The 13,615-nt window shown below is 43.2% G+C and overlaps 1 protein-coding gene across 1 annotated transcript in view; it reads left to right on the top strand.

The window, feature by feature from the left end:
- The window catches only part of col5a1 (procollagen, type V, alpha 1), a 245,961-nt gene that overhangs the window by 114,145 nt on the left and 118,201 nt on the right, over positions 1–13,615 (top strand). The window contains exons 5-10 of the mRNA XM_080743867.1: positions 227–358; positions 6,652–6,759; positions 7,369–7,540; positions 8,750–9,015; positions 10,989–11,100; positions 12,296–12,457. Of these exons, the coding sequence (XP_080599993.1) occupies positions 227–358; positions 6,652–6,759; positions 7,369–7,540; positions 8,750–9,015; positions 10,989–11,100; positions 12,296–12,457 (952 nt within the window). The remainder of the gene's footprint in view (positions 1–226; positions 359–6,651; positions 6,760–7,368; positions 7,541–8,749; positions 9,016–10,988; positions 11,101–12,295; positions 12,458–13,615) is intronic.

Below are 13,615 nucleotides of genomic sequence, written 5' to 3'. Positions count from 1 at the left end.
CCTTTCGACATAAGATGCTGCATTCAAGTTCAGGAGAGTTTGGACAAGGCAATTCTCTTGAACGCTGCCTTCAGGTATGGCATGGAAAGAGGGCATTTGCATTTCTTTCACCACTGCGTTCATGGTCTGGAAAGGGCACTTTTTACAGACGGATAAAAGGGCAGGGGCTCAAGCCCCCTCTGATGTCTATGTGTGCTCGTGCCTGACGTGTGTGTTGGTTTTGCAGGGAGACATCCAGCAGCTGATGATCGTGGGCGACCACCGCGCTGCCTACGACTACTGCGAGCACTACAGCCCCGACTGCGAGGTCCCCATGCCCGAGCAGCCCCAGGCCCAAGACCCCAACACCGACGAATACGTGAGTATACCACCGTTCATGACCTAACATTCCGTTGTTGTCCTCATGAACCTGTGCAATTTCTACTCTTTCAAGAGTTACAAATGCGTTAAGAGTTTACTATTAGGTGCCATTTTTACCCTCTCAAAGTTAAATTAACTTTAAAAGATTTTTTTTCCCTGTGTACTTTTCCTCAGCCTTTATTTGATCGGCTCAGCTCTGTTGGCGACTGTTATCATCGCGTTGAACTCATAATTCATAGCGTTATTATGACTGGCTTTACTCTCATCTAAGATTATGTTATTTTTGCCGTTACGTTTCTTTTTTTTTTTCTTTTCTTTTTCAATTACGTGACACACACAGTTAGAGCAGGGGTCATTAGCAGGAAATTGCCGTGGGACATTCTGTCCGCGGAGCAAACTATTAAATCCTGGATGAAATGCTCAAGGAAGCCCATTTTCCATAATCCTTAATATCGTCGCCGTCGGGTGAAAACCTTGTATGTCCAAAATGACTTTTCAGGGCGTGATTTTATTGCGACCGTTAGGTCGTAGTTACTTATACTCTTATACTATCCAAACGTCCACCGGCTGTCAGTCCCTCCGTCAGTCAGTCAGTCAGTCAGTCTGTCAGTCACGTCACGTCACGTCACGTCACACGCCACACGTCACACTTTTGCCCTACTCATATCTCTGCCACCGTTGCCCCGATCCATGCCAAACTTTGCACACACACTCCTTGGTTGCCAAACCACAACCTCCACCATTTCTCACATGGCCCTCTTCTAGCGCCACCATCTGGCCGATTCCTGCAAAACACATTTTTGGACACTGCTCCCACAGATTTTGCCCTAAAATCACGCAACGCGGTATCTCTAAAGTCTTGTCATCAACATGGATCCCATTTCCCATATTCCCTCCTGATTGGCTACCATTGACTTCCAAAGTTTGTGTATGCGACCTGACGGTTGCTTATCTCCCGATTAGGGAGACCTACTGGTTTATTATTTAGTTAGCTTTGCCGAGCCATGAGGCCAATACAGCAGGAGCCCATCTCCTGTTTCTGTAGTGTGAGGCAGCTTGACATGGACATGACGTACAAGTACACCCCCTGGACATGACACTAGTACAGTATGTCGCAGGGTCTTACCCCCAATGCAACCCTTGATGCTCAGTGCCAAGCAGGGTCCCATTTTTCAGAGCCTTTGGTATGACCTGGCCGGGGATCGAACCCCGACCTCCCAGTCTCAGGGCGGACACTCTAACCACAAGGCCACTGAGCTGATATCTAGTTAAAAGCAATCGTTAAAACATTCCATTGGTCAAATGTTTATAAAATCACACACGTTCACAAGAAAGACATCCCGCAAGCTTGCGTGTCACATCCCAACGCCTTTTGAGCTTGTAGATCTGGTAATTTTGTTTTTCTTTTTTTAATTTTGAAATCTGAAAGGTTTTTGGACATATGTGGTTTCCATCCGACAGAGATGATATCTCCTAATACCCTAATCAGATCTGGGCCAGGTCATACAGTACAGTACTGTGATGTTGAAAAGAGCCTGTTTGGCTCCTGTTTAAAAAGGTTTGCCGTCTGCCAGATGAAAAGCGCTGACTGAAGAGAGGTTTTCATTTATTTAATTTTATATGCTATGCAGTTCCTTAATGATATTCAGGAATGATATGGTGGCTGCCTGCATCACTTTAGTGTATCATTTCATGCTCTGAATACCGAGGAGGATTATATATGCACCTGCTACAGCAGGGGTCTTCAACAGGGGGTCCGGGATCCCTACGGGGTCCTCAGAGCTACTACAGGGGGTCCTCCAAATCTTTGAGTGATAGAAAGTTTTTTCTACTTTTTTATATTAACCACTTGAACCTTAGTGTCAATATTCTGAGAACTTTAGCCAAACATAGCTGATTTACAAGCTCACAACGCCTTGCTCTGCTCTGAGCTTGTAGATCGGCTATTTTCGGTAAAAAGCTTTGGTGTAGAGGGGAAAAAGAGCAGACTAAGTACAGAGTGAAAGGTCAAGTTTATCAAGTATTGACGGTTCAAGTGGTTAAATATCTGAAAACACAAATTGACATGACTCCAAAATACACTGATGATCGTTGCTGTCAAACCATGAAACTATCTATGTAAAGGTTGTGGGGGTCCCTGCTTCATCTCTCTCTCAACTAAGGGGTCCTTGGCCTGAAAACGTTGAAGACCCCTGTGCTACAGTGTATAGCAGAGCCATGGTGTGGGAGATAGTTGCAAAAGAACACTTTCAGCAATATGCCCAGTTAGGGCTCGGCAATTGATATTGTATCGATATCGTGATGTGAAACGAGAGGATATCGTAAATATCACAAATTCACGACATGTTGAACCTTATTTTATACTTTAAAGCAGGGGTCTTCAACGTTTTCAGGCCAAGGACCCATTAGTCGAGAGAGATGTAGCAGGGACCCCCACAACACATAGATACCATATAGTTTAGTTTCATCGTTTGACAGCACAATCGTCAGTGTATTTTGGGTTCATCAAAATATGTGTTTCCAGATATTTAACCACTGAACCGTCAATAATAAAATCATTCTGTACTACTACTTAGTCTGCACTTTTACCCCTCTACACGAAACCTCTTTGCTGAAACTGCAAGGCGTTATGAGCTTGTAGATCGGCTATTTTTGGCTAAAGTTTTCAGAATATGGACGCGGGGGTTCAAGTGGTTAATATAGAAAAGGAGAAAAAAAGCTTCTATCGCACAGAGATTTGGAGGACCCCCTGTGGTAACTCTGAGGACCCCCTAGGGGTCCTGGACCCCCTGCTGAAGACCCCTGCTTTAAAGGACAACTTAGTTTTTTTACATCAAGGGTTCATGTTTTAGATTGTAATTAGAGAAAATACAAGATGAGTGTTAAAATGTTTTAGTGATATTAGTAGTATAGTGATATATTTTAGTGATTTTTAGCAGTTTTGATTTGATTGATTATTTTCTCTAATTACAATCTAAAATACAAAACAAAGTTGTCCTTTAAGAGATTGTAAAAAAAAAAAAAAAGCTATTTTCCCGATGTTATCATTGACTAACTGTACTTTTTTTTTTAGCAAACTGTTCACATCACCCCTGCCGTTCATGCCTTATTGACCTCTAGCCGCACCCTGGGGGTGTGTCAACGTGGGCGAAGGGGGGGGGGGGGGGGGGGGGGGGGGGGGACACACACACACAGCTGTTTTAAGCGTCAGAAACAAAACGCAAGGCTTGCTATGTGTATAGCCGTGGTGTTTAGAGAGTGCTTGCTGCCGGCGTGTTGACGTTTATGACAGATGCGCTCACAAATGGAGCGGAAAAGCCATCTATCAGGCAGCAGTAACAAGTTGCAACACACAGAGAGAGAGACGTAGAGGTATACGGTGCGGCGCTACTGCCGTGCTGAGGAGCTTCCTAGAGAAGGGGAAGGTTGAGCAGGAGGCCAACATTCCTGTAAAGGTTTCTGATCAATGGCTTGTGTTTGGCCCTCCGCCCATCTGTACAGCTACGTTACGACTACATGACTAATGATGATGCTGCACTCATTGTCCCCTATTTTAGTGTTTCTCTAACTTTCAAATGTCAAGTTCTCTCCTTAACTTAGCCCTGAAACATGACAGTCGTTGATAATCTGACATACGGCCGTCATGGGTCAGGATTTACCTGCGTTGGTGGAGGCGAATTGATTTGCCCATACAAACTACACCAACTGTCACATTTCACAAAGTGCTTTATAAAGTCACAACCAATTATAAAGCTTGGCCGGCATTGTATAATTACTGGCCGGCATTGTGTTCAGGGCTACCCTTAACTCTGACAGTGTACAAATGGACCGAGTCCATTTGGTTCCATTCCATTTGAGTTGCCGTAGTCTTGGGTCGTGCGCCCCGACGATCCATATCTTTTCTGAGCAGGGGTCTCGCCTCTCACGCAAACGGACATGCATCGTTCCCAAACACCCCAAGTTCACACCTAGCCAACGCTGTAGTGTCACAACAGGATGTTTTAACAAAGAAACGAGCCTGTATGCATATCAATAGACCTGTATAGTAGGTGCTGAGCGACGTTCGCGGGACGTCTCTAGATAAGCGACCCCCCAAATATTGAATCACGAGCCCCATTTCCACTGTAGGGCCAACCCAGAACTAGAACCAGAACTTTCCAGAACCAAGAACTTTCAAGAACCTGTGAAGTTCCGGGACCAAGTTCTGCTTACGTTTCCATGTATCCAGACCTAACCGGGAATGTCCCAAAAAAAAGAGCAGCAGCGCTGCTGGCCCCGCCCATAGGTTCCCAGAACTAAAGTTTAGTTCTACCTCAGGAGCAGGACCTAAAAAAAGGTTCCAGGAACCTCGTCTGGAACCGGGGCGTACGCAATGGAAACAAAGCCAGAACCAAAAACAATAGGTTCAGGTTCCTGAAAGTTCTGGTTCCACCTTGCAGTGGAAAAGGGGCTACTATTGCACCACTGGTTCCATTTGTACACTGTCGGAGTTACAGACTTAATTGTAAGGGTCAATTTAGACCCCCCCGAAAGGACCCACAGACTCCATGGAATCCACTTTGAGAAACACTGCCCTATTTCGTCGTTATACGGGGAAAATGTTTGTTAAAAATGCACTAAAAGTTTAAAATAGCTGGTCTTTTATATACTCTTTTTTATTATCGTTATTTTTGTTTTATAACAAGCAGGTCATCTTGGGCAGGACAGTACAATAAAAGTACAGCACAATAAACATCTTAACATCTCAGATGTTAATAATGGAAGAGATTGTTAAAGAGAGCGATCCCATAATAGGGCGGCAATGAAACGGTTTAATTTCACTTTTATTTCACCGGCTGGAAGTTGAGCCCAATGGATGAATGTTTCACTCGCCCCACTGTTATCTCCATGCCTACAGTGTTGTGATTTCTAATCTGATTTATACAATCTTCTCTTCTCACTTTTAATCCAAAGCGATTTACAATAAGCAGCAATAAATCAATATAATAAGCAAGATAATATGTCATTACATCAACAACAATATAACAAATTAGGGATGCCCCGATCAGGGTTTTTTTGCTCCCGATCCGATACCGATCAAATATTATTGCTTCCGATTCGATCCCGATCTTTCCCGATCCGATCTTTTGGCAAGGCATTAAGAAGAAAAAAAATTCTATTCATTCTATCACTTGGTTCTCAACCTTTTCAGGCTGTGACCCCCAAAATAATCATATTTTAACTGGGGACCCCCGACCCTGAAGAGCTGAGGAAGTATATTTTGTATAACACGGTTCTATTGTGAAAATAGCAGATCTACGTGCTCACAACGCCTCGCAACGCGAGGAGTTGTGAGCATGTAGATCGGCTATTTTCACAATTTCTGGCTTTAATATTTGACAATTTGGCCAATGTTTAATTTGTCATTTTAGAGGTATTAAAAAGTCCTTAATTTTTCACTTTCGAAATGTGCAGATAACCTCTATACACTTAAACTTTATGTTGATTTGTTTACTGTTGAGAGAGAAAACAATGTTGCACATTAAGTTAATCATCTGGGGACCCCCCCAAAATAATTTGAGGACCGCCCTGGGGGTCCCGACCCACAGGTTGAGAACCACTGAGCTAGTTGACAGTGCAGAGAGACATAATTGCCTTCCTTTGATCCATTAGCAAGGGGCCAATTACTACTTATTGGCATCAGCTGCCAGCTGTACACAGAGTCTGACACAATCACCTTCCCTCTGCAGTGCTCTGTCTGTCTCATTTCTCCAAAAGCCCTTGAATATGATTGAAAATGATTAAGGATTACTGTGATTATGGTAAGCTTACATTTCATATCGCATTCACCTTACCTGTAACTTTCAGTACTCCCAGAAAATATTTTTTTGAAAAAAAAAAAAAAAAAAAAAAAAAAAATTTTCCCCGATTTTTTTTCCCCGATCTCCGATCTTATAAAAACGGCCATATCGGCGGCCGATCCGATCACGTGATCGGGATCGGGCAACACTATAACAAATGCATAGGAATATCAATCTAGAAAAACAATTGGTGGACCACGCAACTAAGCAGTTAACATTTTTTTACATTATGTACCTTTTAAGTAGTTTCTAGCTTTGAAAGAGGTTCCCCAAAGATCCATGTTTAGCTCCATTTAGCAGCATTCGTGTTTAGTGTGTAAGGGTTTAAGAAGTGGTAGTAATGGCACGGCACAGTAACACAACTTCCCTGACCGTCGTGACCTTATTACCTAATTATCAACAATTGACTATTTGTTGTTTGTCTCTCTTTGCACCCGACAAATGTGTGCAGAACACTGAGGAGGACAGCTATTACTACGAGTACCCTTACTACGAGGACATGGACGGCAAGCCCTTTGAAAGCCCTGCCGGCGAGGAGACAACCACGGAAGTCGTCAAGGTACTGCACTACTCAAAAACATAAACCTTTAACTGGACTTATTTTATACTAGTAAAAAATAGCAGATATACAAGCTCACAGCGCAGCACCGAGTGCCGCTCTGCGAGCTTGTAGATTTGCTATTTTTGAATAGTTAAAGCATAAAATAATGGTTAAAGTGGTTCAAATCAAGAGTGACGCAGATTAGCGTACCCGGTCTAAATTAATGGGTTCAACTGTGAAGCCCGTTGAACTCCGGTCATGCACCGTTGTAATAAAGAAATGTTCTCCTTTTTTATATTAATCACTTGAACCCTAGTGTCCATATTCCGAGTACTTTAACCAAAAATAGCAGATCTATTTTTGGCAAAGAGGTTTTGTAGAGGGGAAAAGGAGCAGACCAAGTACAGAGTGAAAGGTCAACGTTATTAAGTAAGTTGACGGTTCAAGTGGTTAAATATATGAAAACACAAATTGACATGAATCCAAAATACACTGATGATTGTGCTGTCAAACGATGAAACTATATGGAATCTATGATAAGGGACAGGGAGACAGGGAGACACACAAACTAGTTTGTAGGGAGCTGCTTCGACGCTCTAAAAAAAACGTGTGTCTTTGTCCTTCCAGGTACAAGGGGGAGAGAAGGAGCTTCTGGGTACGGGCATCAGAGCAGGAAGCGCCGCCGAGGGCAAAGTGCTGACCTCCACCCCCATCTCTTCCGGGGGGTCCTCTTCTTCATCCTCTTCCAGCAGCTCTTCCTCAGGGGGCTCCACCGGCAAGGAGGCCGCCGCCGAAGCAGGTGACGTAGAGCTGTCGCAATAATCGCATTAATCGCATACCGCAATATTACAATTTCAAACCGCAAGGGGGCAGATATATCGCACAAACCGCGGCTCCCACCAAACGGTCAAAAAGCATTAAGTCTAAGACTTATTATTTTGTTAGGCCATGGTTAATTGCGACCGTCAGGTCATAAGTTACTATGAAAGGCTCCACTGGCTGTCTGTCAGTCCGTCAGTCTGTCTGTCCGTCCGTCCCGTCAGGTCACGTCCTGTCCTGTCCCGTCCCGTCCTGTCACGTCACGTCACGTCACGTCACGTCACGTCATGTCACACTTTTGCCCTACTCATATCTCCGCCACCGTTGCCCCGATACATGCCAAACTTTGCCCACACACTCCTTGGCTGCCAAACCACAACCCATTTCTCACATGGCCCTCTTCTAGCGCCACCATGAGGCCGATTCTTGCAAAACACATTTTTGGACACTGCTCCTACAGATTTTGCCCTAAAATCACGCAAAGCGGTACACAGTATCTCTACAGTCATGTCATCAACATGGATCTGTCCCATTTCCCATATTCCCTCCTGATTGGCTACCGTTGCCTTCTAAAGTTTGTGTATGCGACCTGACGGACGCTTATCTCCCGATTAGGGACTCTTACTGGTTATAATGTGTGATTTGATGTCTTCCGTGTGATACATGTTTGCCTTATGTTACTTTTGCTGCATACCAAATCGCCCTTCAGGGACAAACAAACACATGAACTTGAGCAGATAAATGAACCTGAACTTGAACTTAAAGAGGTGGTGCCATGATTTTTCCCCCCTCTAAAACATGATTATCAGGTATTATGATTATACTATGAGGAAGATGTTTTCCAAAAAAGTATACAGAAAGAGTTAAAATTTGGCTTTTATGTGGCCACACCCTCAGTTCATTAGGTATGCATGGATGTCATGGTGGGTGGTGACCCAGCTGAAGTTAGCCACACCCCACAGTGTTGGGTGACACTTTTGACCACAAGGTGGCAGCCTCCAAGAGAAAACAAACAAATACCAAGAGAATACATAATTGCTCATAACAACCACACCAGGGGGTCTAATGAAGTACTTTCAACCTCCTAGACACATGAAAAACAGAAAAAGTACAAAACTATGGCACCACCTCTTTAACTGCAGGTTATTTTAATCGTGATGTAATTTCCGTACCGGCCCATTCCCTCCAGGTGAGGCCTACGCGGAGGAGACCAGCCCGTACGACAGCTACGACACTTACGGCAGCTACGACTACTACGAGTCCACGGCGGCTCCCGACAACACCGACACCACCCGCCGCGTCACCATCACCGGCACCGGCACCGGGGGAGAGCTGGACCTGGGCCTGGGCTCCAAGGTGGACCTGGGCACCGGGTCGGACATCGAGAGGAAGGTTATCGTGGGAGGCGGAGGCAACGACGGGTCGACGATCACCATGACCGCCAACAGGACTTCGGTGAGTTTGACTCCGCCGTTTGCTTTGAGCCATTTAAGGCCTGAACACAAATCTGTGTCACTTTTAGAGCATTCACCAAATATTCAAATATTCAAATATCAAAGTCACTATTCGACGTTGTTCAACGAAGTCGAATATTCGCTTATTTTATTTTTTTATCATTTTCTCTTTAAAAAATATATAGTTTATAAAGCTTGTCTAGATAGAAAGTCATAAGAATGAGTTGTCAATGCACCTGGTGGATGAATTTGTTAATGCTCTATACCAGGGTTTTTCAAACCTTTTTAGGCCGTGACCCCCAACATAAACATATTTGAACTGGGGACCCCCACCCTGACAAGCACTTGGAATTGTAGATTACATTTAATGTGACTTGGTTCCGCAGATACATTATCTGGTTCCGCCTCGCGTTGCGAGGCGTTGTGAGCATGTAGATCTGCTATTTTCACAATGTTCGCCTCTTGCTTACTTAATATTCGACAGTTTGGCCTGTCCTGTCGAATATTCGACTATTCAAATACTTTGAGGTCGAATAATTCGAATACTAAAAATTACTATTCGTGAATGCCCTAGTCACTTTAGATTTGAACCACTTATTTTATGTTTTAACTATTAAAAAATAGCAGATATACAAGCTCACGGTGCCACGCTGCGAGCTTGTAGATCTGCTATTTTTCGAAAAATCATGAACATTTGTGCACAGAGTTGGAGAAGATGCACTCCAAAGATAGCCGCGTTCGCGTCAAGCTTGCGCACAGCCCCTCTCCCATACACATTATCATCATGGCTTTTTTTCCCTGTTTAATTCCTTAAAAAAGGGAAACGCTGTTTTTGTTCCGGTTACGGAGCTTGTAGATCTGTTATTTTTTAACTTGAAGTACAAAGTTAGTTTCAGTCAGTTCAAACCAAAATGGCTATTATCTCAACGTATTTCTTGCAACATAATCACTAAAATATTGTCACTGTCGGGCAGAAATTTAAACCTTGTATCTCCAAGTTTCAAATGTGTACATCTTTTGCCCTGCTTCATCATACAAGACCGTCGCACAAAACTAGTGAAAACAGCCGATCTACAAGCGCACAACGCCGAGGCGTTGTACATTTTATAGATGTTAACCCTGCAAGGCCCGAATTAATTTCTACTGGCCAAAAAAAATAAAAAAAAATCAGATGGTGTTGTAGGAGTCCTAATCACAGGAAAATGTAATTTAAAAAAATTAATAATGTTTTTGTAAGGTTTTATAGCCATAAATCATAAATCATAAATCATGCTCTAATTTGCATATTGGGGATATTTTTCACAATATTAACATATGCACGTGTTCTAGACATTCTAATGATCACGAAAAAAAATATTACAGGCATTTTACTTCTGTTTTAGTGAGGAATAGCTTCAGTTAAAAAGTGAGATGTTGTTCGTCCAGACGCTGGAATTTCAACTTCTCTGGGAGGTGTGAATGTCAGTCTCTGTGGGGGGTATTTATATGCAAATATCATGGCCAATGGCAATGTAATACTAAAAATAGGATTTAATGGTGATGTTAATGTGAAAAAAGAACAGGAAAACTAATTATAACATTTTTTAAAAAATGATTTAAAAAACGTTGCCAAAAAGCAACGCTGGGCCTTGCAGGGAATACAAAATGAACAGTTTTGGACACCCGACAACGACGATATGCCATAAATATAAGGTGCTGGGAGTGAAAATTATAATGTAGGGGACCAGGGGTGCCTCGGATTAAAAGATATATTCATGGGGTGCCCTGAGACAAAACAGTTTGGGAACCCCTGTTCTAAATCTAAATCCTTCTAATGTTTTTCAATGTCAGTGGTACTCAAACTTTTTCATGTCAAGGCCCCCTATAATACTATGTACTAGCCATTACCCGTTAGTCGGTGGAATGGCTACCATAGGCATAGGCAATAAGTCGTCAAACTGAACATGAGTTAATCTTTGCGTTCCGTTCTCACAGGTCAGCACTGCCTACGACGACGGCTACGGCGACGGATACGACTACGACGGGGAAGGCTACACCACCGGCGGAGGTGGAGGAGGCAGCAGCAGCAGCACCATCACCCTCGGAGGTAGGTAGATAGAGAGATATATAGATAGATAGATAGATAGGTAGATAGAGAGATAGATAGATACATAGATACATAGATAGATAGATAGATAGATAGATAGGGAGGTTAGGGTAAGGGTTTGGGTTAGGTTTAGGCATAGTTTTACTGAGGTTAGGGTAAGGATTTGGGTTAGGTTTAGGCATAGTTTTACTGAGGTTAGGGTAAGGGTTTGGGTTAGGGTTAGGCATAGTTTTACTGAGGTTAGGGTTTGGGTTAGGTTTAGGCATAGTTTTACTGAGGTTAGGGTAAGGGTTTGGGTTAGGTTTAGGCATAGAACAAACGTGATGTCGCAATATCGACACACTCGTCATAAGTAATAATACTTAAATACATAATAATAATACTTAGATAGGTAGATCGATCGATCGAAGATAGATTGATAGATTGATAGATAGATAATTATGGATACTACTAACACAACCTATAGTTCAGAGCCAAACGAAAGTGTCCAATGGTCAGTGCAAGAAGAACAAACAAACAAAAAACAACGAGAATTGATTGATTGATTGATTGATTATTTTATTACAAGTATAGTCAATACAAATTGAAATGTAGTACAGTACAAACTACAGTTAAACACGCTGCCCAAAAGGAACATCCCAAATAAGACTTTCCAGACATCCCAAGTTGGCGATCACCATTTCCGGGAGGTCTCTTGTGCACGCGCGCGCGTTTACAATCATGCATTTGCCAGATTGACAGTTCGACGACGAATTAGAACACATCGCGGGTTGCAGATCCGGGTTTTCCGACCGGATCCAGCCGGATATGGCAAGCATTTGCAGGAGCGGCCGGGATTTCCGGGAGGTTTAGTGCCACTCGCGGGTGTCCGGGAGGAGACGCTGATTCCCGGGAGACTCCCGCAACATCCGGGAGACTTGGAATGTCTGACTTTCTACAGTCTTTTTTTACATTGGAAGCCCTCAGTATTTAGGAAGGGTGACACAGCAAGACACACATGAGCACCCTCCCTGGAAAGGTCCTTTAGAGGTCAGAGTCAGTACAACTATAGTTCCAGTTAAATAAGGCTACAGTCGTCCTAGGTTAGGAAGGTAGTCCTTGTCAAGCCACCGTTGAGTCTCATTGTATAGCTTGAGAGCAGCCGGTACAAAAGACTTTCCTTTATTCCTTTTTTACTTACCTTTTAAATAAATAGGCGGAGGTGGAGGCAGCAGCAGCAGCAGCACCATCAACCTTGGAGGTGGAGGAGGTGGTGGAGGCAGCAGTAGCAGTAGCAGCACGGTCAACATCGGAGGAGGTGGAGGAGCGGGCGGCAGCTCCACCATCACCCTGGGAGGCGGAGGCTCCACGGGCGAAGGTAGGGCTGTCACGACTATGACACCTTGCATGGCGATGAATTGTCACTCAATAATTGTGATTAACGGCGGAATTGTGTTTTTTGTCATTGACATTTACATTTCCGTTTGGCTAGTAGGCTTTGAAGTTGCACACGGCAGATATGACACATAACCTAAATATACAAAGAAATGACAATGACAACTTTATACTTAAAAAAGAACATTGATGGTGGAAATAGCCGATCTACAAGCTCACAACGTGAGCTTGTAGATCGTGAGCTTGTAGATCACAACGCGATGTGATGCGTTGTGAGCTTGTAGATCTGCTATTTTCACTATTTTCTAAAAGGTTTGAAAATATATGAACATTTTTCAACATGGAAATGATTATGACGATTATGACAAAATAATTGTGATCATGTCAAATAATTGCGATTAGACGATTTTTGCGTCAGGTCACAGTTACTATCAAAACCTCCACCGGCTGTGAGTGGGTCTGTCAGTCAGTATGTCCGTCACGTCACACTTTTGCCCCTACTCATATCTCCGCCACTGTTGCCCCTATCCATGCCAAACTTTGCACACACACTCCTTGGCTGGCAAACCACAACCTCCAGCACTCATTTCTCACATGGCCCTCTTCTAGCGCCACCATGAGGCAGATTTTAGCAAAACACATTTTTGGACACTGCTCCTACAGATTTTGCCCAAAGATCACACAAAGCGGTACACAGTATGTCTAAAGTCATGTCATCAACATTGATCTGTCCCATTTACCATATTCCCTCCTGCTTTTAGTTAGGAAAAATTAGCAGAATACCTGTCAAATCTGGGAATAAATTCCTTACCAAACAATTTCTTCACCAATGTGTTCGTAAAGTTGTCTAGTAACATATCTAACAAAGATTGAAATTCAACATCCCTGGGAAAATCTTTGTCAGCTAGGGTAATTCTGGGTCTCATTCACTTACTATACACTATACTATATGGGAAAAAATTACTCCCAAAAAATATGCTTTAAGTCGGATGTGAGGGTTCTAACTAGGTGTTTTTAATTATTCTGAATCCATTGCAAGCACGAAAAACATTCCTTGGGCTAAAATTGGACCCCCATACCACTGTGAAAAGTGATGACTCATCACTAAACCATCATTTTTATTTATTGTTTTTAGCCCAAA

Source organism: Nannobrachium achirus, assembly GCF_963921795.1.
Source record: "Nannobrachium achirus genome assembly, chromosome: 15".
NCBI lineage: Eukaryota > Metazoa > Chordata > Actinopteri > Myctophiformes > Myctophidae > Nannobrachium > Nannobrachium achirus.
This window is presented reverse-complemented; position numbering and strand designations above follow the sequence as displayed.